This window comes from Bombina bombina, chromosome 10, assembly GCF_027579735.1.
Source record: "Bombina bombina isolate aBomBom1 chromosome 10, aBomBom1.pri, whole genome shotgun sequence".
In the NCBI taxonomy this organism is placed as follows: Eukaryota; Metazoa; Chordata; class Amphibia; order Anura; family Bombinatoridae; genus Bombina; species Bombina bombina.
Window position 1 is genome coordinate 110,615,829 of NC_069508.1, and position 25,408 is coordinate 110,641,236.

The following is a 25,408-nucleotide window of genomic DNA, read 5'->3' on the forward strand; positions in this document are numbered from 1 at the left end:
TACCGTGGACTTAAAGGATGCTTATCTCCACATTCCGATTCAGCGATCATCATCAGTTCCTCAGGTTCGCCTTCCTAGACAGGCATTACCAGTTTGTGGCTCTTCCCTTCGGGTTAGCCACAGCACCAAGAATCTTTACGAAGGTTCTAGGGTCCCTACTGGCGGTTCTAAGGCCACGGGGCATAGCGGTGGCTCCTTACCTAGACGACATTCTGATACAGGCGTAGACTTTTCAAATCGCCAAGTCCCATACGGACATTGTTCTGGCCTTTCTGAGGTCTCACGGGTGGAAGGTGAACGAAGAAAAGAGTTCTCTCTCCCCTCTCACAAGAGTTTCCTTCCTAGGAACACTGATAGATTCAGTAGAAATGAAAATTTTTCTGACAGAGGTCAGGTTATCAAAGCTTCTAACTTCCTGCCTTGCTCTTCATTCCACTTCTCGGCCATCAGTGGCTCAGTGGCGCTGTCTGGAACTCCCTGACGGCTTAGGGTTCGTGGACTCAGGAGGAAGCCCTCCTTCCGATAAACATTCTGGAACTGAGAGCAATATTCAATGCTCTTCAGGCTTGGCCTCAACTAGCTGCAGTCAGGTTCATCAGATTTCAGTCGGACAATATCACGACTGTAGCCTATATCAACCATCAGGGGGGAACTAGAAGCCCCCTGGCAATGCTGGAGGTTTCAAAGATAATTCTATGGGCAGAGGTTCACTCTTGCCATCTCTCAGCTATCCATATCCCAGGAGTAGAGAACTGGGAGGCAGATTTTCTAAGTCGGCAGACTTTTCATCCGGGGGAGTGGGAGCTCCATCCGGAGGTATTTGCCCAGCTAATTCAACTATGGGGCAAACCAGAAGTGGATCTGATGGCGTCTTGTCAGAACGCCAAGCTTCCTTGTTACGGGTCCAGGTCAAGGGATCCCCAGGCAGCGCTGATAGATGCTCTAGAAGTGCCCTGGTCCTTCAGCCTGGCTTATGTGTTTCCACCATTTCCTCTGCTCCCTCGTCTGATTGCCAAGATCAAGCAGGAGAGAGCTTCGGTGATTTTGATAGCACCTGCGTGGCCACGCAGGACTTGGTATGCAGATCTGGTGGACATGTCATCCCTTCCACCATGGACTCTGCCGCTGAGGCAGGACCTTCTACTCCAAGGTCCATTCAAACATCCAAATCTAATTTCTCTGCGTCTGACTGCTTGGAGATTGAACACTTGATTTTATCAAAACGTGGTTTCTCCGAGTCGGTCATTGATACCTTAATTCAGGCTCGAAAGCCTGTCACCAGAAAAATCTATCATAAGATATGGTGTAAATATCTTCATTGGTGTGAATCCAAGGGTTACTCATGGAGTAAAGTCAGGATTCCTGGGATATTATCCTTTCTCCAAGAAGGATTGGAGAAGGGATTGTCAGCTAGTTCCTTAAAGGGACAGATTTCTGCTCTGTCTATTCTTTTGCACGAGCGTCTGGCGGATGTTCCAGACGTTCAGGCGTTTTGTCAGGCTTTAGTTAGAATCAAGCCTGTGTTTCATCCTGTTGCTCCGCCATGGAGTTTAAATTTAGTTCTTAAAGTTCTTCAAGGGGTTCCGTTTGAACCTCTGCATTCCATAGATATCAAGCTTTTATCTTGGAAAGTTCTGTTTTTGGTAGCTATCTCTTCGGCTTGAAGAGTTTCAGAGTTATCTGCCTTACAGTGTGATTCCCCTTATCTGATCTTCCATGCAGATAAGGTAGTTTTGCGTTCCAAACCTGGGTTTCTTCCTAAGGTGGTATCTAATAAGAATATCAATCAGGAGATTGTTGTTCCGTCACTGTGTCCTAATCCTTCTTCAAAGAAGGAACGTCTATTACACAATCTTGACATGGTTAGTGCTTTAAAGTTTTATCTACAAGCTACTAAGGATTTTCGTCAAATATCTGCATTGTTTGTTGTCTACTCTGGACAGAGGAGAGGCCAAAAGGCTTCGGCATCTTCTCTTTCTTTTTGGCTGAGAAGCATAATCGGTTTAGCTTATGAGACTGCTGGCCAGCAGCCTCCTGAAAGAATTACAGCTCATTCCACTAGAGCGGTAGCTTCCACATTGGTTTTTAAAAATGAGGCCTCTGTTGAACAGATTTGTAAGGCGGCGACTTGGTCTTCGCTTCATACTTTTTCTAAATTCTACAAATTTGATACTTTTGCTTCCTCTGAGGCTATTTTTGGGAGAAAGGTCTTGCAGGCAGTGGTGCCTTCCGTTTAAGTTCCTGCCTTGTCCCTCCCTTCATCCGTGTCCTAAAGCTTTGGTATTGGTATCTCACAAGTAATGGATGAACGCGTGGACTGATACACCTTACAAGAGAAAACAAAATTTATGCTTACCTGATAAATTTCTTTCTCTTGTGGTGTATCCAGCCCACGGCCCGCCCTGTCACTTTAAGGCAGGTGTTTTTTATTTTTAAACTACAGTCACCACTGCACCCTATAGTTTCTCCTTTTTTCTTGCTTGTCTTCGGTCGAATGACTGGGGGTGGCAGTTAGGGGAGGAGCTATATAGACAGCTCTGCTGTGGGTGTCCTCTTGCAACTTCCTGTTGGGAAGGAGAATATCCCACAAGTAATGTATGAACCCGTGGACTGGATACACCACAAGAGAGAGAAATTTATCAGGTAAGCATAAATTTTGTTTTTTATTATTGTTATTATATCCTGTTATAAAACGGTTACTTAAAAAAAAAAATAATAAAAAAATCAATAAATCTGGTGAAGCTGGGCAAAGAAGGGATTAGACAATGCACTCTTATCTGGCAGCCACGGGTTTAAATGGAGGCATTCAACCAACAGTAACATAAAGACAACATTTCGAAGCATCATTGTTTTTCAGTTTCTATGTAATTATTTATTTTTTTACACTATGGCATCATTTCTTCCTACTTAGTCAGAATATGCAGTTTAGTGCCATAAACCCTATTAGCTGAATGTATGTGTACTCATTCCTCAGTTAATAAGTAGTACTGAATAGAGTAATATGGTCGATCAATAAGACATCGACCAAAAGCTCTGCTCGTACATGACCTTATAGAGCTGTGCGTTTTTCCTTTTATTAAAACAAACCCCGAAACAGAGTATATTTGTTTTTAGTATTTTGCTGAATCCTTTTCCCTTTTTTTTTTTTTTTTTTTTTTTTTTTTAATTTTTTAAATCCCATTGTCCGTCAGAAAAGGTTATACTGATGCCAAGCTGAAATGTTTGTGCTGAACATTTAGGCATCAATTACAATCAAAAGTAATTTCTTTTACAAGATACGATGAGTCAACGGATTTCATCCTTACTTGTGGGATATCACCTCCTGGTCAGCAGAAGGAGGCAAAGAGCTCCACAGCAGAGCTCCTCCCTTCCCTCCCAACCCAGTCATTCTCTTTGCCTGTGTTAGTGATAGGAAGAGGTAAAGTGAGGTGTTAGTTTTAGATTCTTCAATCAAAAGTTTATTATTTTTTAAAGTCGTGCCAAAGTGTGCTACTTTGTGCTGGGGTGTAGCCTAGACCAAATCACTTTCTTCAGTTAGTAAGAGAAGCATTTGGTGGCTTCAAAGCAATGGGAACTGGTGGGACATAATTCTCACTGCCCCTCCCATACTGTGATGCTGCCCTTTCTGTGATGGCCTAAGCTGGATCTAACTCAGGCTTCATCTTTCTACAGGACTACACAAGGGACCCAATGGACGTATGAACCCTGTTGAGGCTGTCTTGCCGTCGGACAGCACAAAAAAAGGTAAGTGCAGTTTTTATTCCTCTATAGGATATTCCTCAAGATATACCTCAGGGAGTCCTGCACTTACATATATTTATGGGAGTCAGGGGCTCTGTCAGTGAAGAGTTTTATTCCCCTGACAGCTTTAGCAGACTGGACCGTGTTGTGGGGGACTATGTCTCTTCACAGTAAAGACTCCTCACATGGCGTCTTATTTCAGTAATGGGGCATGTTTTAGACTCACTACGTGACAGACATGTTTAGCATTGGTCATTACCTTGTTGACCATGGCTACTGGCTATCCTTTAGAGGCTTAGTGAGGAACATTCTGTGTGTGTTTGTTTTTTCCCTCCCGGCGCTTTCTGGGTCAATCTGTAATGGTGACGGGAGCTGGTAGAAGGACTTTTATTGGAATTTAAGTCTCATTCTAGATATAAGTGACATTGATGTGTATATGCACGATTGAGCTGTTCTTAGACAGCAGGCGGCTCAGTTTTTATTTACACACTCCCGGTGCCTTTACAATATCAATTGCGACCAGGAGATGGTTGTTTACGCCCACGATGGGCGGGGTTTTCACACGATAAGACGTATCATACTGAACCGTTACATCGTTGTGTGCTATGGGCGATTAGGCTGCTTTTTAGGCAGCAGGCTGCTTAAATTTTATTTGCTCACTCCCGGTGCCTTTACAATATCAATTGTGACCGGGAGAAGGTTGTTTATGCCCACGATGGGCGGGGTTTGCACAAGATAAGTCATATCTTCCTAATCGTTAACATCGTTGTGTGTTATGGCCGATTAGGCTATTCTTATGCAGCAGACTGCTCAGACTTTATTTGCACACTCACGGTGCCTTTACAATAGCATGATTTATTTGTACTTATCAATGGTGACCGGGAGATAGTTGACGAACCGCCCACTAGGGGCGGAGTTCATAATGGCGCTAAAGTAAAGGGCGCCGAGGTCTCTGCTTCCTCCTGATTGTTAATTGATCACTTTAGTATGGAGAAGGTCTTTTATTTGTGCAAGTAAATAAGCGCACAATATATATCCGTGTTCCTTTTTGTGTGCAACATATGGCTGGTGACATTAAACAGTATTGCACATTGTGTATACACACTCCTGTTTTTGTTTGAGGACTTAGGTCATATTGCTATATCATGACACTCTACGTGTACATTTCTTTCATGTAATTAGCAAGAGTCCATGAGCTAGTGACGTATGGGATATACATTCCTACCAGGAGGGGCAAAGTTTCCCAAACCTCAAAATGCCTATAAATACACCCCTCACCACACCCACAATTCAGTTTTTACAAACTTTGCCTCCGATGGAGGTGGTGAAGTAAGTTTGTGCTAGATTCTACGTTGATATGCGCTCCGCAGCAAGTTGGAGCCCGGTTTTCCTCTCAGCGTGCAGTGAATGTCAGAGGGATGTGAGGAGAGTATTGCCTATTTGAATGCAGTGATCTCCTTCTAAGGGGTCTATTTCATAGGTTCTCTGTTATCGGTCGTAGAGATTCATCTCTTACCTCCCTTTTCAGATCGACGATATACTCTTATATATACCATTACCTCTGCTGATTCTCGTTTCAGTACTGGTTTGGCTATCTGCTATATGTAGATGAGTGTCCTGGGGTAAGTAAGTCTTATTTTCTGTGACACTCCTAGCTATGGTTGGGCACTTTGTTTATAAAGTTCTAAATATATGTATTCAAACATTTATTTGCCTTGACTCAGAATGTTCAACTTTCCTTATTTTCAGACAGTCCGTTTCATATTTGGGATAATGCATTTTAATTTAACATTTTTCTTACCTTAAAATTTGACTTTTTCCCTGTGGGCTGTTAGGCTCGCGGGGGCTGAAAATGCTTCATTTTATTGCGTCATTCTTGGCGCGGACTTTTTTGGCGCAAAAATTCTATTTCCGTTTCCGGCGTCATACGTGTCGCCGGAAGTTGCGTCATTTTTTTGACGTTATTTTGCGCCAAAAATGTCGGCGTTCCGGATGTGGCGTCATTTTTGGCGCCAAAAAGCATTTAGGCGCCAAATAATGTGGGCGTCTTATTTGGCGCGAAAAAATATGGGCGTCACTTTTGTCTCCACATTATTTAAGTCTCATTTTTTCTTGCTTCTGGTTGCTAGAAGCTTGTTCTTTGGCATTTTTTCCCATTCCTGAAACTGTCATTTAGGGAATTTGATCAATTTTGCTTTATATATATATGTTGTTTTTTCTCTTACATATTGCAAGATGTCTCACGTTGCATCTGAGTCAGAAGATACTACAGGAAAATCGCTGTCAAGTGCTGAATCTACCAAAGCTAAGTGTATCTGCTGTAAACTTTTGGTAGCTATTCCTCCAGCTGTAGTTTGTATTGATTGTCATGACAAACTTGTTAAAGCAGATAATATTTCCTTTAGTAAAGTACCATTGCCTGTTGCAGTTCCTTCAACATCTAAGTTGCAGAATGTTCCTGATAATATAAGAGATTTTGTTTCTGAATCCATAAAGAAGGCTATGTCTGTTATTTCTCCTTCTAGTAAACGTAAAAAATCTTTTAAAACTTCTCTCCCTACAGATGAATTTTTAACTGAACATCATCATTCTGATTCTGATGATTCCTCTGGTTCAGAGGATTCTGTCTCAGAGGTTGATGCTGATAAATCTTCATATTTATTTAAAATGGAATTTATTCGTTCTTTACTTAAAGAAGTTCTAATTGCTTTAGAAATAGAGGATTCTGGTCCTCTTGATACTAAATCTAAACGTTTAAATAAGGTTTTTAAATCTCCTGTAGATATTCCAGAAGTTTTTCCTGTCCCTGATGCTATTTCTGCAGTAATTACCAAAGAATGGGATAATTTGGGTAATTCATTTACTCCTTCTAAACGTTTTAAGCAATTATATCCTGTGCCGTCTGACAGATTAGAATTTTGGGACAAGATCCCTAAAGTTGATGGGGCTATTTCTACCCTTGCTAAACGTACTACTATTCCTACGTCAGATGGTACTTCATTTAAGGATCCTCTAGATAGGAAAATTGAGTCCTTTCTAAGAAAAGCTTATCTGTGTTCAGGTAATCTTCTTAGACCTGCTATATCTTTGGCTGATGTTGCTGCAGCTTCAACTTTTTGGTTGGAAACTTTAGCGCAACAAGTAACACATCGTGATTCTCATGATATTATTATTCTTCTTCAACATGCTAATAATTTTATCTGTGATGCCATTTTTTATATTATCAGAGTTGATGTCAGGTTTATGTCTCTAGCTATTTTAGCTAGAAGAGCTTTATGGCTTAAAACTTGGAATGCTGATATGGCTTCTAAATCAACTTTACTTTCCATTTCTTTCCAGGGTAACAAATTATTTGGTTCTCAGTTGGATTCCATTATTTCAACTGTTACTGGTGGGAAAGGAACTTTTTTACCACAGGATAAAAAATCTAAAGGTAAAAACAGGGCTAATAATCGTTTTCGTTCCTTTCGTTTCAACAAAGAACAAAAGCCTGATCCTTCATCATCAGGAGAAGTTTCAGTTTGGAGACCATCTCCAGTCTGGAATAAATCCAAGCCAGCTAGAAAGGCAAAGCCTGCTTCTAAGTCCACATGAAGGTGCGGCCCTCATTCCAGCTCAGCTGGTAGGGGGCAGGTTACGTTTTTTCAAGAAAATTTGGATCAATTCTGTTCACAATCTTTGGATTCAGAGCATTGTTTCAGAAGGGTACAGAATTGGTTTCAAGTTGAGACCTCCTGCAAAGAGATTTTTTCTTTCCCGTGTCCCAGTAAATCCAGTAAAAGCTCAAGCATTTCTGAAATGTGTTTCAGATCTAGAGTTGACTGGAGTAATTATGCCAGTTCCAGTTCCGGAACAGGGGATGGGGTTTTATTCAAATCTCTTCATTGTACCAAGGAAGGAGAATTCTTTCAGACCAGTTCTGGATCTAAAAATATTGAATCGTTATGTAAGGATACCAACGTTCAAGATGGTAACTGTAAGGACTATCTTACCTTTTGTTCAGCAAGGGAATTATATGTCCACAATAGATTTACAGGATGCATATCTGCATATTCCGATTCATCCAGATCATTATCAGTTCCTGAGATTCTCGTTTCTGGACAAGCATTACCAGTTTGTGGCTCTGCCGTTTGGCCTAGCTACAGCTCCAAGAATTTTTACAAAGGTTCTCGGTCCCCTGCTGTCTGTAATCAGAGAACAGGGTATTGTGGTATTTCCTTATTTGGACGATATCTTGGTACTTGCTCAGTCTTTACATTTAGCAGAATCTCATACGAATCGACTTGTGTTGTTTCTTCAAGATCATGGTTGGAGGATCAATTCACCAAAAAGTTCATTGATTCCTCAGACAAGGGTAACCTTTTTGGGTTTCCAGATGGATTCAGTGTCCATGACTCTGTCTTTAACAGACAAGAGACGTCTAAAGTTGATTACAGCTTGTCGAAACCTTCAGTCACAATCATTCCCTTCGGTAGCCTTATGCATGGAAATTCTAGGTCTTATGACTGCTGCATCGGACGCGATCCCCTTTGCTCGTTTTCACATGCGACCTCTTCAGCTCTGTATGCTGAAGCAATGGTGCAAGGATTACACGAAGATATCTCAATTAATATCTTTAAAACCGATTGTTCGACACTCTCTAACATGGTGGACAGATCACCATCGTTTAATTCAGGGGGCTTCTTTTGTGCTTCCGACCTGGACTGTAATTTCAACAGATGCAAGTCTCACAGGTTGGGGAGCTGTGTGGGGATCTCTGACGGCACAAGGAGTTTGGGAATCTCAGGAGGTGAGATTACCGATCAATATTTTGGAACTCCGTGCAATTTTCAGAGCTCTTCAGTTTTGGCCTCTTCTGAAGAGAGAATCGTTCATTTGTTTTCAGACAGACAATGTCACAACTGTGGCATACATCAATCATCAAGGAGGGACTCACAGTCCTCTGGCTATGAAAGAAGTATCTCGAATTTTGGTTTGGGCGGAATCCAGCTCCTGTCTAATCTCTGTGGTTCATATCCCAGGTGTAGACAATTGGGAAGCGGATTATCTCAGTCGCCAAACGTTGCATCCGGGCGAATGGTCTCTTCACCCAGAGGTATTTCTTCAGATTGTTCAAATGTGGGAACTTCCAGAAATAGATCTGATGGCGTCCCATCTAAACAAGAAACTTCCCAGGTATCTGTCCAGATCCCGGGATCCTCAGGCGGAGGCAGTGGATGCATTATCACTTCCTTGGAAGTATCATCCTGCCTATATCTTTCCGCCTCTAGTTCTTCTTCCAAGGGTAATCTCCAAGATTCTGAAGGAATGCTCGTTTGTTCTGCTGGTAGCTCCGGCATGGCCTCACAGGTTTTGGTATGCGGATCTTGTCCTGATGGCCTCTTGCCAACCGTGGACTCTTCCGTTAAGACCAGACCTTCTGTCACAAGGTCCTTTTTTCCATCAGGATCTGAAATCCTTAAATTTAAAGGTATGGAGATTGAACGCTTGATTCTTGGTCAAAGAGGTTTCTCTGACTCTGTGATTAATACTATGTTACAGGCTCGTAAATCTGTATCTCGAGAGATATATTATAGAGTCTGGAAGACTTATATTTCTTGGTGTCTTTCTCATCATTTTTCCTGGCATTCTTTTAGAATACCGAGAATTTTACAGTTCCTTCAGGATGGTTTAGATAAGGGTTTGTCCGCAAGTTCTTTGAAAGGACAAATCTCTGCTCTTTCTGTTCTTTTTCACAGAAAGATTGCTATTCTTCCTGATATTCATTGTTTTGTACAAGCTTTGGTTCGTATAAAACCTGTCATTAAGTCAATTTCTCCTCCTTGGAGTTTGAATTTGGTTCTGGGAGCTCTTCAAGCTCCTCCGTTTGAACCTATGCATTCATTGGACATTAAATTACTTTCTTGGAAAGTTTTAATCCTTTTGGCCATCTCTTCTGCCAGAAGAGTTTCTGAATTATCTGCTCTTTCTTGTGAGTCTCCTTTTCTGATTTTTCATCAGGATAAGGCGGTGTTGCGAACTTCTTTTGAATTTTTACCTAAAGTTGTGAATTCCAACAACATTAGTAGAGAAATTGTGGTTCCTTCATTATGTCCTAATCCTAAGAATTCTAAGGAGAAATCGTTGCATTCTTTGGATGTTGTTAGAGCTTTGAAATATTATGTTGAAGCTACGAAATCTTTTCGTAAGACTTCTAGTCTATTTGTTATCTTTTCCGGTTCTAGAAAAGGCCAGAAAGCTTCTGCCATTTCTTTGGCATCTTGGTTGAAATCTTTAATTCATCTTGCCTATGTTGAGTCGGGTAAAACTCCGCCTCAGAGAATTACAGCTCATTCTACTAGGTCAGTTTCTACTTCCTGGGCGTTTAGGAATGAAGCTTCGGTTGACCAGATCTGCAAAGCAGCAACTTGGTCCTCTTTGCATACTTTTACTAAATTCTATCATTTTGATGTATTTTCTTCTTCTGAAGCAGTTTTTGGTAGAAAAGTACTTCAGGCAGCGGTTTCAGTTTGAATCTTCTGCTTATGTTTTTCGTTAAACTTTATTTTGGGTGTGGATTATTTTCAGCAGGAATTGGCTGTCTTTATTTTATCCCTCCCTCTCTAGTGACTCTTGTGTGGAAAGATCCACATCTTGGGTAGTCATTATCCCATACGTCACTAGCTCATGGACTCTTGCTAATTACATGAAAGAAAACATAATTTATGTAAGAACTTACCTGATAAATTCATTTCTTTCATATTAGCAAGAGTCCATGAGGCCCGCCCTTTTTTGTGGTGGTTATGATTTTGTATAAAGCACAATTATTCCAATTCCTTATTTTATATGCTTTCGCACTTTTTTATCACCCCACTTCTTGGCTATTCGTTAAACTGAATTGTGGGTGTGGTGAGCGGTGTATTTATAGGCATTTTGAGGTTTGGGAAACTTTGCCCCTCCTGGTAGGAATGTATATCCCATACGTCACTAGCTCATGGACTCTTGCTAATATGAAAGAAATGAATTTATCAGGTAAGTTCTTACATAAATTATGTTTTTATTATTTGGAATGTCAGTTGTTGAGCTGCAGTTTTTCCCTTTTGCAAGCAAGAAGAAAATTTCTTTCAGTTTTATTTTTAAAGAGACAGTGACATATATAATAACGTTCTCTTTCTGCTGTTATGGTACAGTAACATTTTTTTTCTCTTGTTAAGTGTAGTCAGTCCACGGGTCATCCATTACTTATGGGATATATTCTCCTTCCCAACAGGAAGTTGCAAGAGGATCACCCAAGCAGAGCTGCTATATAGCTCCTCCCCTCACATGTCATATCCAGTCATACTCTTGCAACCCTCAACAATGAAGGAGGTCGCGAGAGGAGCTGGAGTTTTTACTTAACTATTCTTCAATCAAAAGTTTGTTATTTTAAATGGCACCGGAGTGTGCTGTTTTTCTATCTCAGGCAGTATTTGGAAGAAGAAACTGCCTGCGTTTTTTTTCTATGATCTTAGCAGGCGTAACTAAGATCCACTGGCTGTTCTCGACATTCTGAGGAGTGGGGTAACTTCAGAAACTGGGAATAGCATGCGGGGTCCTCCGCAGATGAGGTATGTGCAGTACTTTATTTTCTGGGAATGGAATTGACTAAGAAAATACTGCTGTTACCGTATTATGTAAGTACAGCCTTAAATGCAGTAGTAGCGACTGGTATCAGGCTGATAAATGTATGCGCAGTCGAGTTATTTTCTAGGGACTAGAATTTGACTGAGAAAATACTGTTAAAACTGAAATAATACTTAAGCCTTATCTGCAGTGGTAGCGACTGGTAGCAGGCTTAGTGATAGCTTTGCATGACGTGGAAAATGTTGTTTTTTAATAAAACGTTTACTGGCATGTTATTCGTTTTTTGTGAGGTACTTTGGTGATAAATCGCTTTGGGCATGATTTTTTTTCCACATGGCTGACATATTTTTCTGCATGGAAACCGTTATATCAGGGCTCCCACTGTTGTGATAGGAGTGGGAGGGACCTTGTTTTAGCGCCTTGTTGCGCAGTTAAAATTCTTGCACAGTCTTCCTGCTTCTTCCTCCTTGATCCAGGACGTCTCTAGAGAGCTCAGGGGTCTGCAAAATTAATTTGTGAGGGAGGTATTCAGTCACAGCAGATCTGTGACAGTGTGCTGACTGATTACAAGCGTTAAATCTTAATTGATATCTGTTTTATCCGTTTTGGGTATTGAGGGGTTAATCATCCTTTTGCTAATGGGTGCAATCCTCTGCTAATAATACATTTCTTGTTAAGAATTGTTTAATTATATCTGTATTTTGGAAGCGCTGCAGCGTTTTTTATATTGCTTGTAAACTTATTGAAAGTGATTTCCAAGCTTGCTAGTTTCATTGCTAAGTCTGTTTAAACATGTCTGATTCAGAGGAAACTGTTTGTTCATCATGTTCAAAAGCCAATGTGGAGCCCAATAGAACGATGTGTACCAATTGTATTGATATTGCTTTGAATAAAAGTCAATCTGTACCGATAAAGAAACTATCACCAGACAACAAGGGGGAAGTTATGCCGCCTAACTATCCTCACGTGTCAGTACCTGCGTCTCCCACTTGGGAGATGCGTAGGATTGAGACGCCAAGTACATCTAGGCCCTTACAAATCACTTTACATGATATGGCTAATGTTATGAAAGAAGTATTATATAATATGCCCGAATTAAGGGGCAAACGCGATAGCTCTGGGTTAAGGACAGAGCGCGCTGATGACACGAGAGCCATGTCTGATACTGCGTCACAATTTGCAGAACATGAGGACGGTGAGCTTCATTCTGTCGGTGACGGTTCTGATCCGGGGAGACCGGATTCAGAAATTTCAAATTTTAAATTTAAGCTTGAGAACCTCCGTGTGTTACTAGGGGAGGTATTAGCGGCTCTGAATGATTGCGACACGGTGGCAATTCCAGAGAAATTGTGTAGGTTGGATAGATACTATGCGGTACCGGTGTGTACTGACGTTTTTCCTATACCAAAAAGACTTACAGAAATTATTAGTAAGGAGTGGGATAGACCCGGTGTGCCTTTTTCCCCTCCCCCGATATTTAGAAAAATGTTCCCTATAGACGCCACCACACGAGACTTATGGCAGATGGTCCCTAAGGTGGAGGGAGCAGTTTCTACGTTGGCCAAGCGTACCACTATCCCGGTGGAGGATAGCTGTGCTTTCTCAGATCCAATGGATAAAAAATTAGAGGGTTATCTTAAGAAAATGTTTGTTCAACAGGGTTTTATATTGCAGCCTCTTGCATGCATTGCGCCTGTCACGGCTGCAGCGGCATTCTGGTTTGATTCTCTGGAAGAGGCGATTCGCACAGAGCCGTTGGATGAGGCTTTGAGCAAAGTTAGAACCCTTAAGCAAGCTAATGCGTTTGTTTCAGATGCCGTAGTACATCTAACCAAACTTACGGCTAAAAATTCCGGATTCGCCATACAGGCGCGCAGAGCGCTCTGGCTTAAATCCTGGTCAGCGGATGTAACTTCCAAGTCTAAGCTACTTAACATTCCTTTCAAAGGGCAGACCTTATTCGGGCCCGGCTTGAAGGAAATTATTGCTGACATTACGGGAGGTAAGGGCCACGCCCTTCCTCAGGACAGGGCCAAACCAAAGGCCAAACAGTCTAATTTTCGTGCCTTTCGTAACTTCAAGGCAGGAGCAGCATCGACTTCCTCCGCTCCAAAACAGGAAGGAACTACTGCTCGTTACAGACAGGGTTGGAAAGGCAACCAGTCATGGAACAAGGGCAAGCAGGCCAGAAAGCCTACTCCCGCCCCTAAGACAGCATGAAGACAGGGCCCCCTATCCGGAGACGGATTTAGTGGGGGGCAGACTTTCTCTCTTTGCCCAGGCTTGGGCAAGAGATGTGCAGGATCCCTGGACGTTAAAGATTATATCTCAGGGATACCTTCTGGATTTCAAAACCTCTCCTCCACAAGGGAGGTTCCATCTTTTGAGGTTATCGACAAACCTAGTAAAGAGAGAGGCATTTCTACAATGTGTACAAGACCTCTTAATCATGGGAGTGATCCACTCAGTTCCGCGATCGGAACAGGGACAAGGATTTTACTCAAATCTATTTGTGGTTCCCAAAAAAGAGGGAACCTTCAGACCAATCTTGGACTTAAAGATCTTAAACAAATTCCTAAGGGTACCATCGTTCAAGATGGAAACCATTCGAACCATCCTACCCATGATCCAAGAGGGTCAATATATGACCACGGTGGACTTAAAGGATGCTTACCTTCATATACCGATTCACAAGGATCATTATCGGTACCTAAGGTTTGCCTTTCTAGACAGGCATTACCAGTTTGTGGCTCTTCCCTTCGGGTTAGCCACGGCCCCGAGAATTTTTACGAAGGTTCTGGGCTCACTTCTGGCGGTACTAAGACCACGAGGCATAGCGGTGGCTCCGTACCTAGACGACATTCTGATACAAGCGTCAAGTTTTCAGAATGCAAAGTCTCATACAGAGATAGTTCTAGCATTTCTGAGGTCGCATGGGTGGAAACTGAACGTGGAAAAGAGTTCTCTGTTACCACTCACAAGGGTTCCTTTTCTCCTGTTAAGTGTAGTCAGTCCACGGGTCATCCATTACTTATGGGATTATAACTCCTCCCTAACAGGAAGTGCAAGAGGATCACCCAAGCAGAGCTGCTATATAGCTCCTCCCCTCTACGTCATATCCAGTCATTCTCTTGCACCTAACTAAAGATAGGACGTGTGAGAGGACTGTGGTGTGTTAAACTTAGTTTTTATTTCTTCAATCAAAAGTTTATTTTAAACGGCACCGGAGTGTGTTGTTTGTTCTCAGGCAGCATTAGAAGAAGAATCTACCTGAGTTTGTCTATGATCTTAGCGGTCGTAACTAAGATCCACTTGCTGTTCTCGGCCATTCTGAGGAGTGAGGTAACTTCAGAACAGGGGATAGCATGCAGGGCCCACCTGCAAGGAGGTATGTGCAGTAAATTATTTTCTAAGGAATGGAATTGACTGAGAAAATACTGCTAATACCGATGTAATGTAAGTGCAGCCTTAAATGCAGTAGTAGCGACTGGTATCAGGCTGATATGTATGTATGTATACTCTGAGGTATTTCTGGGGAATGGAATTTCACTAAGAAAATACTGTCAATATTAAAGTAATATTTGAGCCTGCACTGCAGTGAAAGAGACTAGCAGCAGGCTTATTAATAACACTTCATAATTTTCAATTTTTAAAACGTTTAATGGCATGTTAATCGTTTTTTCTGAGGTACTTGGTGATAAAACTTTATGGGCATGATTTTTACCACATGGCATTTTTTTTTTTTTCTGAATAAAAACAGTTTACTGAGCTTCCCCACTGTTGTAATATGAGTGGGAGGGGCCTGTTTTAGCGCTTTATTGCGCAGTAAAAATTTAGTCAGTCTTATTATTTCTTCCTCCATGATCCAGGACGTCTCTACAGAGCCCAGGGGTCTCCAAAACTAGTTTTGAGGGAGGTAATCAGTCACAGCAGACCTGTGACAGTGTGTTTGACTGATAAAAACGTTTATTATTTCAACTGTTATCCGTTTTTGGGTATTAAGGGGTTAATCATCCTTTTGCTGGTGGGTGCAATCCTCTGCTAACTTTATACATTTTCTGTTAAAATTTGGTTTTTTTAACATATTTGGTTCATTGTTAATTCAACTGTGTCACATTTTTATGTTTTCTTAAAAGCGCAGTAGCGTTTTTTTATATAGCTTGTAAATTTATTTAAAAGTTTTTTTCCAAGCTTGCTAGTGTTATTGCTAGTCTGTTTAAACATGTCTGACACAAATGAATCTGTCTGTTCACAATGTTTAAAGGCCAATGTGGAGCCCAATAGAAATTTGTGCACTCAATGTATAGATGTTACTTTGAATAAAAGTCAAACTTTATATGTTAAAAAAATATCACCAGACAACGAGGGGGAAGTTATGCCGACTAACTCTCCTCACGTGTCAGTACCTTCGCCTCCCGCTCAGGAGGTGCGTGATATTGTGGCGCCAAGTACATCAGGGCGGCCCATACAAATCACTTTGCAAGACATGGCTAATGTTATGACTGAAGTACTATCTAAATTGCCAGAATTAAGAGGTAAACGCGATCACTCTGGGGTAAGAACAGAGTGCGCTGATAATAATAGAGCCATGTCTGATACTGCGTCACAATTTGCAGAACATGAGGACGGAGAGCTTCATTCTGTGGGTGACGGATCTGATCCAAGTAAACTGGATTCAGACATTTCAAATTTTAAATTTAAGCTTGAGAACCTCCGTGTATTACTAGGGGAGGTATTAGCGGCTCTGAATGATTGTAACACGGTTGCAATTCCCGAGAAAGTATGTAGGCTGGATAAATATTTTGCGGTACCGGCGTGTACTGACGTTTTTCCTATACCTAAAAGGCTTACAGAAATTGTTAACAAGGAGTGGGATAGACCCGGTGTGCCCTTTTCACCCCCTCCTATATTTAGAAAAATGTTTCCAATAGACGCCACCACACGGGACCTATGGCAGACGGTCCCTAAGGTGGAAGGAGCAGTTTCTACTCTGGCTAAGCGCACCACTATCCCGGTGGAGGATAGCTGTGCTTTTTCAGATCCAATGGATAAAAAGTTAGAGGGTTACCTTAAGAAAATGTTTGTTCAGCAAGGTTTTATATTACAACCCCTTGCATGCATCGCACCTGTCACTGCTGCGGCGGCATTCTGGTTTGAGTCTCTGGAAGAGACCCTTAGCACAGCTCCATTGGATGAGATTATGAACAAGCTTAAAGCCCTTAAGCTAGCTAATTCATTTATTTCTGATGCCGTAGTACACTTAACCAAACTTACGGCTAAGAACTCCGGATTCGCCATTCAAGCGCGTAGAGCGCTGTGGCTTAAATCCTGGTCAGCTGATGTGACTTCTAAATCTAAATTGCTTAATATTCCTTTCAAAGGGCAGACATTATTCGGGCCCGGCTTGAAAGAAATTATCGCTGACATTACTGGAGGTAAGGGCCATGCCCTGCCTCAAGACAGGGCCAAACCAAAGGCTAAACAGTCTAATTTTCGTGCCTTTCGTAACTTCAAGGCAGGAGCAGCATCAACTTCCTCCGCTCCAGGACAGGAAGGAACTGTTGCTCGCTACAGACAGGGCTGGAAACCTAACCAGTCCTGGAACAAGGGCAAGCAGGCCAGAAAACCTGCTGCTGCCCCTAAGACAGCATGAAGTGAGGGCCCCCGATCCGGAAACGGATCTAGTGGGGGGCAGACTTTCTCTCTTCGCCCAGGCTTGGGCAAGAGATGTCCAGGATCCCTGGGCGTTGGAGATCATATCTCAGGGATATCTTCTGGACTTCAAAGCTTCTCCTCCACAAGGGAGATTTCATCTTTCAAGGTTATCAGCAAACCAGATAAAGAAAGAGGCGTTTCTATGCTGTGTACAAGACCTCTTACTAATGGGAGTGATCCACCCAGTTCCGCGGTCGGAACACGGGCAAGGATTCTATTCAAATCTGTTTGTGGTTCCCAAAAAAGAGGGAACCTTCAGACCAATCTTGGACTTAAAGATCCTAAACAAATTCCTAAGAGTTCCATCGTTCAAATGGAAACTATTCGAACCATCTTACCCATGATCCAAGAGGGTCAGTACATGACCACAGTGGATTTAAAGGATGCCTACCTTCACATACCGATTCACAAGGATCATTACCGGTATCTAAGATTTGCCTTCCTAAACAGGCATTACCAGTTTGTAGCTCTTCCCTTCGGGTTAGCTACGGCTCCAAGAATCTTTACAAAGGTTCTGGGCTCTCTTCTGGCGGTACTAAGACCGCGAGGCATAGCGGTAGCTCCGTACCTAGACGACATTCTGATACAAGCGTCAAGTTTCCAAACTGCCAAGTCTCATACAGAGTTAGTTCTGGCATTTCTAAGGTCGCATGGGTGGAAGGTGAACGTAGAAAAGAGTTCTCTATTGCCACTCACAAGAGTTCCCTTTCTATGGACTCTTATAGATTCTGTAGAAATGAAAATTTACCTGACGGAGGACAGGTTATCAAAACTTCTAAATGCTTGCAGTGTCCTTCATTCCATTCAACACCCGTCAGTGGCTCAGTGCATGGAGGTAATCGGCTTAATGGTAGCGGCAATGGACATAGTACCATTTGCGCGCCTGCATCTCAGACCGCTGCAATTGTGCATGCTAAGTTAGTGGAATGGGGATTACTCAGATTTGTCCCCTCTGCTAAATCTGGATCAAGAGACCAGAGATTCTCTTCTATGGTGGCTTTCTCGGCCACATCTGTCCAAGGGGATGCCCTTCCGCAGGCCAGATTGGACGATTGTAACAACGGACGCCAGCCTTCTAGGTTGGGGCGCAGTCTGGAATTCCCTGAAGGCTCAGGGATCATGGACTCAGGAGGAGAGACTCCTTCCAATAAACATTCTGGAATTAAGAGCAATTTTAAATGCTCTTCTGGCTTGGCCTCAGTTAGCAACTCTGAGGTTCATCAGGTTTCAGTTGTACAACATCACGACTGTGGCTTACATCAACCATCAAGGAGGAACAAGGAGTTCCCTAGCAATGATGGAAGTCTCAAAGATAATTCGCTGGGCAGAGTCTCACTCTTGCCACCTATCAGCGATCCACATCCCAGGCGTGGAGAACTGGGAGGCGGATTTTCTAAGCCGCCAGACCTTTCATCCGGGGGAGTGGGAACTTCATCCGGAGGTGTTTGCCCAACTGCTTCATCATTGGGGCAAACCAGATCTGGATCTCATGGCGTCTCGCCAGAACGCCAAGCTTCCTTGTTACGGATCCAGGTCCAGGGACCCGGGAGCGGTACTGATAGATGCTCTGACATCACCTTGGGTCTTCAACATGGCTTATGTGTTTCCACCTTTTCCTGATGCTTCCTCGATTGATTGCCAGGATCAAACAGGAGAGAGCATCGGTGATTCTAATAGCGCCTGCGTGGCCACGCAGGACCTGGTATGCAGATCTAGTGGACATGTCGTCCTGTCCACCATGGTCTCTGCCTCTGAGACAGGACCTTCTGATTCAGGGTCCTTTCAAACATCCAAATCTAATTTCTCTGAGGCTGACTGCTTGGAGATTGAACGCTTGATTCTATCAAAGCATGGATTCTCTGAGTCAGTGATTGATACCTTAATACAGGCTAGGAAACCTGTTACCAGGAAAATTTACCATAAAATATGGCGTAAATACTTATATTGGTGCGAATCCAAGAGTTACTCATGGAGTAAGATTAGGATTCCTAGGATATTGTCTTTTCTACAAGAAGGTTTAGAAAAGGGTTTATCTGCTAGTTCGTTAATGGACAGATTTCAGCTCTGTCTATCCTTTTACACAAACGTCTGGCAGAAGTTCCAGACGTTCAGGCTTTTTGTCAGGCTTTGACTAGGATTAAGCCTGTGTTTAAGACTGTTGCTCTGCCGTGGAGCTTAAACTTAGTTCTTAACGTTCTGCAAGGTGTTCCGTTTGAACCCCTTCATTCCATTGATATTAAACTTTTATCTTGGAAAGTTTTGTTTTTGATGGCTATTTCCTCAGCTCGAAGAGTCTCTGAGTTATCTGCCTTACATTGTGATTCTCCTTATCTGATCTTTCATTCAGACAAGGTAGTACTGCGTACTAAACCTGGGTTTTTGCCTAAGGTTGTTTCTAACAGGAATATCAATCAAGAGATTGTTGTTCCATCATTATGTCCTAATCCTTCTTCAAAGAAGGAACGTCTTTTGCATAATCTAGACGTGGTCCGTGCTCTGAAGTTCTACTTACAGGTAACTAAAGATTTTAGACAAACTTCTCTGTTTGTCGTTTACTCTGGACAGAGGAGAGGTCAAAAGGCTTCGGCTCTCTCTCTCTCTTTTTGGCTTCGTAGCATAATACGTTTAGCCTATGAGACTGCTGGACAGCAGCCTCCTGAAAGGATTACAGCTCATTCTACTAGAGCTGTGGCTTCCACCTGGGCCTTTAAGAATGAGGCCTCTGTTGAACAGATTTGCAAGGCTGCAACTTGGTCTTCACTTTATACTTTTTCCAAATTTTACAAATTTGACACTTTCGCTTCTTCGGAGGCTGGTTTTGGGAGAAAGGTTCTTCAGGCAGTGAGTGGTTCCTTCTGTTTAATGTTCCTGCCTTGTCCCTCCCATCATCCGTGTACTTAGCTTTGGTATTGGTATCCCATAAGTAATGGATGACCCGTGGACTGAACACACTTAACAAGAGAAAACATAATTTATGCTTACCTGATAAATTTATTTCTCTTGTAGTGTGTTCAGTCCACGGCCCGCCCTGTCTTTTTAAGGCAGGTTCTAAATTTTAAAATTATAACTCCAGTCACCACTGCACCTTATAGTTTCTCCTTTCTCGTCTTGTTTCGGTCGAATGACTGGATATGACATGTGAGGGGAGGAGCTATATAGCAGCTCTGCTTGGGTGATCCTCTTGCAACTTCCTGTTGGGAAGGAGAATATATCCCATAAGTAATGGATGACCCGTGGACTGAACACACTACAAGAGAAATAAATTTATCAGGTAAGCATAAATTATGTTTTCCTTGATGCCTTTCAAATGTTTGATGTATGTGTACTTATAAGTGCACACATAAAGTATGTTTTCGGGCTCCCATGCCGTGCTCTGCGATTCCTTGCAATATGGAATTAAAGGCACAAGACATGGTTGGTTGTGTACATCACAATGGCTATTTCCAAGAGGCCAGTCGGTGTCACCTAATGGGCCGCACAGCTACCCCACATGTCAATGGCTGAATTATTCCATTTAGAAGGTTCTAATTGGATGATATATGATGCTTAAAGTGATAGTAAAATTTTTACTGTGTAACCTTTATTTTCAGGTTTGCAGCTGTTTATTTGTTATTTCATCCTTTGTGACATAGGATGATACACAACACAGATTTTAATTGCTTTTCAATTTAAAGAGACGGTAACGTTTTTTTGTTCTGTGTCCCTTATAAAAAAGGAATTTTAACTGTTTGCCTGTTAGTTCATCTTTGTGACTAAGGATGAATCAGGCGCACATGGGAATAGGGTTATTTTCAAAGAACCAGTATCGTCCCTGTGTGAAAACTTTATGTATTTATTTTTATTGTTGAACTACTCCCTCTACGGTGGGAGTCTGTTGAAACAGCCACAAAGTTCTCCTGACAATTTTATGGCCACATGCTGTGACCTGCGTTTTCCTTCACGCTACACTAGTTAGATAGAAGCATACTAGAGGCACTGCTATTCTGAAAAGTTTTCTCTGCGTTCCTGAGAATCTCAGTTTCAGATGGAATTGGTACCTTAGGAGTTCCCTATTTCTGCAAGATAGACGTATCAGCTAAGAGGCTGGACGTCATTCTGTAGGGCCAGTATTGGTAGCATAATGGCTAGCTGACTTACCTTGCAAGCAGAAAGTTTGTGGTTTGAATCCAACTCCTTGAATGGGCACTCAAAGGTTTGTTTAAGGTGTAGGTCTCTTCGAGAAATTCTATACCTTTAGAGGATAGTCTTTTGGACACTCACCAAGGTATACTATGGCAACCTACTGTGTACTTTGCTACCGTCACTGGTGTGACGGCGTGTTGGTTTGATATGTTGTTTAAGGCTATTAGTCAGTAGATGTTCTGGATACGATCCAGGACTGGATACGTTTTCTAAGACTAGGATGCTGGTGAACACATACCCTGCTGTTGAATCATAGATGGCATGGGGGACGTCTGGGATGGATCTTGTAGGGGTTGTTTTTTTGTTTTCGTTCATGGTTAGTTTCAAACTCAAATATTTTCTTCTCAGGGGCAGTTTCTGCTTTCATATTTGTTTGAGGCTCAGACATAGGGAGGGAAGCTCTTACACTGCGTAGGAGCCCTCTCAGACCTGGGAGTGGTTGACCCAGTCCTAATACTGGTATTGGGTAGAGGGTTACCGGTACGGTTGTTTTTGTTCCTAAAAGATGGGAGTTTTTCAGACCTTTTTGTAAGGCCTTGGTCTTGGAAGGTCGACTGGTATCACCTGCAAAAGGGTTAAGTACTCTCCTGTGACGTTCATGAGACTTGTCTCAAGTTCGGGGGTTTACCTTTTTGGGTAAACACTTCCCGTTCGTGTTCCTTCCTTTCGAGCTTGCCTTGGTCCCAAGTTTTTCGAAGACTTGGGGATCGCTGTTAGCGGTACTTCAGTTACGGGGCTTGACAATGGCACCCTATCTGGCTAATGTCACTAGTTCAGGGGTCATCTTTACAGCAAGCAAGATTTACACAAACGTGGTGTTCTACCTCCCGTGAGCTTACTGGTGGAGGAAGGTGTTCCTTGGTCCAAAGCACAAGGGTTGCTTTCTTGGGAATCATGCTGAATTCCATATCACTGAGGATTTTTCTGACTGAGGTCTGGGATTCAAAGTAATTCTGGTCTAGTCCCTCAGTTCACCTCTCGCCCTTCGGGGACCCAGTGTGTAGAGGCCACTTGAGGGTTGAGGGTTCATTCCCCGGTGAGTTCCACTCAACCTTTTATCCTTATAAGGTCGATTATCTGTGTAGCGCCTTGTGTCACTTACATTTTCACTTAAATTTTCATTGGTTAGTTCAATTCAGTCCTATGCAGTTTAGCATGCTTGGACAATGGAACAGAGCTTATGTAAACTTGTCTTCTCAGGTTCCCTTATCTCAGGGAACGTGTTTTTGCAGAGTGTGGACTCTGTTCTTTTTATGGATTTCCTGCAACTGAAAGCGAGCTTGGAGGCTCTTCTGGTCTGGCACATAGTGCAGAATTATATAACATTATCTAAGCCAAACTTTATTCAACATAATATTGACGGTGAAATTTGATTTAAAAAAAAGATTGTTTTTCAGACCACCGCTCTTGCTTTACTGAGCGGGTCTGGTTTTCCCCCTGAGCGCATCTGGGCAGCTGTCTAGTCACAGCCCGGCCTGATCGCACCATTACACTCAATGCAGCTCGCTCCCGCTATCAGACAGAGCAGGAGCGAGCTGCATTGAGAGTAATGGCGCGATCGGGCCAAGAGCGGCGGTCTTTGGATTTAAAAAAAAAGAGGGTTTTTCAGACCGCCGCTCTTGCTCTACTGAGCGGGTCTGGTATTCCCCCTGAGCGCATCTGGGCAGCTGTCTAGTCACAGCCCGGCCCGATCGCGCCATTACTCTCAATGCAGCTCGCTCCTGCTCTGTCTGATAGCGGGAGCTAAGATAATGTTATATAATTATAATAACATTATTTTCTAGGTTTACTGCCCCTTTAAGATAAAGCGAAGAATTGAATGCACAATACCAAGCCCTTCTGTCTTGCAATAAAAAATTTTTTTTAGTAGGGAAAGGGGTCTGTGAAGGAAATATTAATCTAAACCGATATTAAACAATTTGAAAGGATTTGACACGTCTCTGAGCATTTCTGAACTTTTGAACTGCAACTATTCAAACAACTTTGGACAAAACAATATGAAATAAAAGAATAATGGCATAAAACATCTTAGCTGAATGTTTTGTAGGTGTGATGAAATAAAGTAAGCTATTGTGGAATAAAGTCTGGGTCACCATATGGGAGCAGTTGTTGCAGCTCATAAATTTAAGAACATTACAATTTCTTGCGGTGCAAATAAATGATAACAATGAACAACGTGAAACTGTTGTTTTTATAAGTGTACACAAAGTAGATTTTTTTATTGTTAACCAATATTTCTCTGCCAGATAAGATTAATTCATAACAGTTTTAAAGGGACAGCGAACTCAAAATTAAACTTTGATTCAGATAGAGCATTGTTTCTCAACCGCAGTCCTCAAGTACCCCCAACAGGCCAGGTTTTCATTATAGCTGAGCCAGTGCACAAGTGAAGTAATCAGCTGATCAGTAACACCATAGTTACTAACCTGCTCTCACCCATAAGCCGATTACTTCACCTGTGCACTGGCTCTGCTATAATGAAAACCTGGTCTGTTGGGGGTACTTTAGGACCGCGGTTGAGAAACACTGAGTTAGAGCATGCAATTTTATACCACTTATAATACTTTGATTATCTTATTTGCATCATACTCTTGGTATCCTTTGTTGAAAAGCATAATTAGGAAGGCTCAGGAGTAGCAATACACTGAGAGCTAGCAGCTGATTGGTGACCATACATATATGCCTCTTCTCATTGGCTCACTCAAAATGTTCAGCTAGCTCTCAGTAGTGCTGCTTCTTTACCAATGGATACCAAGAGAATAAAGCAAATTTGATAGTAAAGTACATTGGAAAGTTGTTTACAAGTTGTATCGGAATCAAAAAGAAAAGATGTTTTATGTCCCTTTAAGATCTATCTGGCTACCCAAGGTTCACTTATTTCTGTCAGGTTCAGTTCTGTAGATAACATGGCATCCTTTTTTAGTTCTTGAGATTATATATAGACCCCAAGACAGTTTTCTAAATTGCAATCTTCTTTCATAGTATATATGATGTAAAAGTAACATTTACTGTTTAATAATCAAATGTGATCTGTTCTTCCACAGACAAAAAAACAGCCCTGGTACAACAGTACACTTGCTTCTCGACGGAAACGCCTCACCGCTCATTTTGAAGACTTGGAACAGTGCTACTTTTCAACAAGAATGGCACGTGTCCCAGGTATGCAACACTTTGTTTTGTATTTTAAAAATAGACTCGCTGTAAAGCCCGTAGATATTCCAACTACAAGCACATTGTGTAAAAAAAAAAAATCCATCTTGCCACTTTTTACTCTAACTTTATTTTTGTTCCTTTATTTTTTTTTTTTGCTCAGACTGTAACAAATATCTAAAACAATGAGCAGTTTTGTTTAACTTACACTAACACGTAAATGTATTTTCTCTATACTTCGTTATTCATGAAACAGAGCAGCTTAAAGCCAGAAAAAAGGTTTTGTCCCAGATGCTAGTTTCATCAGAAGTGTTAGAAAATATAGGTTTAGTTGTTATTAAACACGTCTCCCCCCCACACACACACATAATATAGGGGACTAGTAATTATAGTGATATTTTTGTACATTTGTATGTATGTATTTGAAATTATGATAATTTATGTGAAAAACCCTACTAATTGAGTTTGTCTCTGCAATAACCATAGCTAAAAGGTGCATAAACTCCAGAACATAGCCACAAAATCTCCATAGACGAACATTGGCAGTACACTGGGTCTCACTGAAGAGCTCAGTGACTTTAAAGTAATTGTAAAGTTTTATGAAATAAAGCCCAGTATCTAAACATAATCTTAAAAACAATGTCACTTTAATTTATTAAACTTTACAAAGACGCTTCTTTTTTTAAATACTTATTTTGTTATGTTAAACATACCGCCGATCCTCCGCCACCATCGCCTTCTGTATTTAGCCTATCGATGATGAATCTGGCCTCCTTCAATCGTTGCATGCCCCCTTTGGTGTCCAGCTTGTGGGGCACGCAATTATTGGAGGAAGCGGGATTAGTCATTGATATGCTAAATACAGAGGATCAGCAGAATGTTTACTGTAACTAAATGGTATTTAAAATGGTATTTTAAAAAAGAAGCGTCTTTGTAAAGTTTAATTGACTTAAAGTGATAGGAAAGTCCAAATTAAACTTGCATGATTGATATAGAGCATTTCATTTTAAGACACTTT

General features: G+C 41.8%; 1 protein-coding gene across 1 annotated transcript in view; it reads left to right on the forward strand.

Annotated features, from left to right (window-relative positions):
• The window catches only part of COP1 (COP1 E3 ubiquitin ligase), a gene marked incomplete in the record, with an annotated part of 548,256 nt that overhangs the window by 141,230 nt on the left and 381,618 nt on the right, over positions 1-25,408 (forward strand). The window contains 1 exon segment of the mRNA XM_053693305.1: positions 24,285-24,399. Coding sequence (XP_053549280.1) covers positions 24,285-24,399 — 115 coding nt within the window.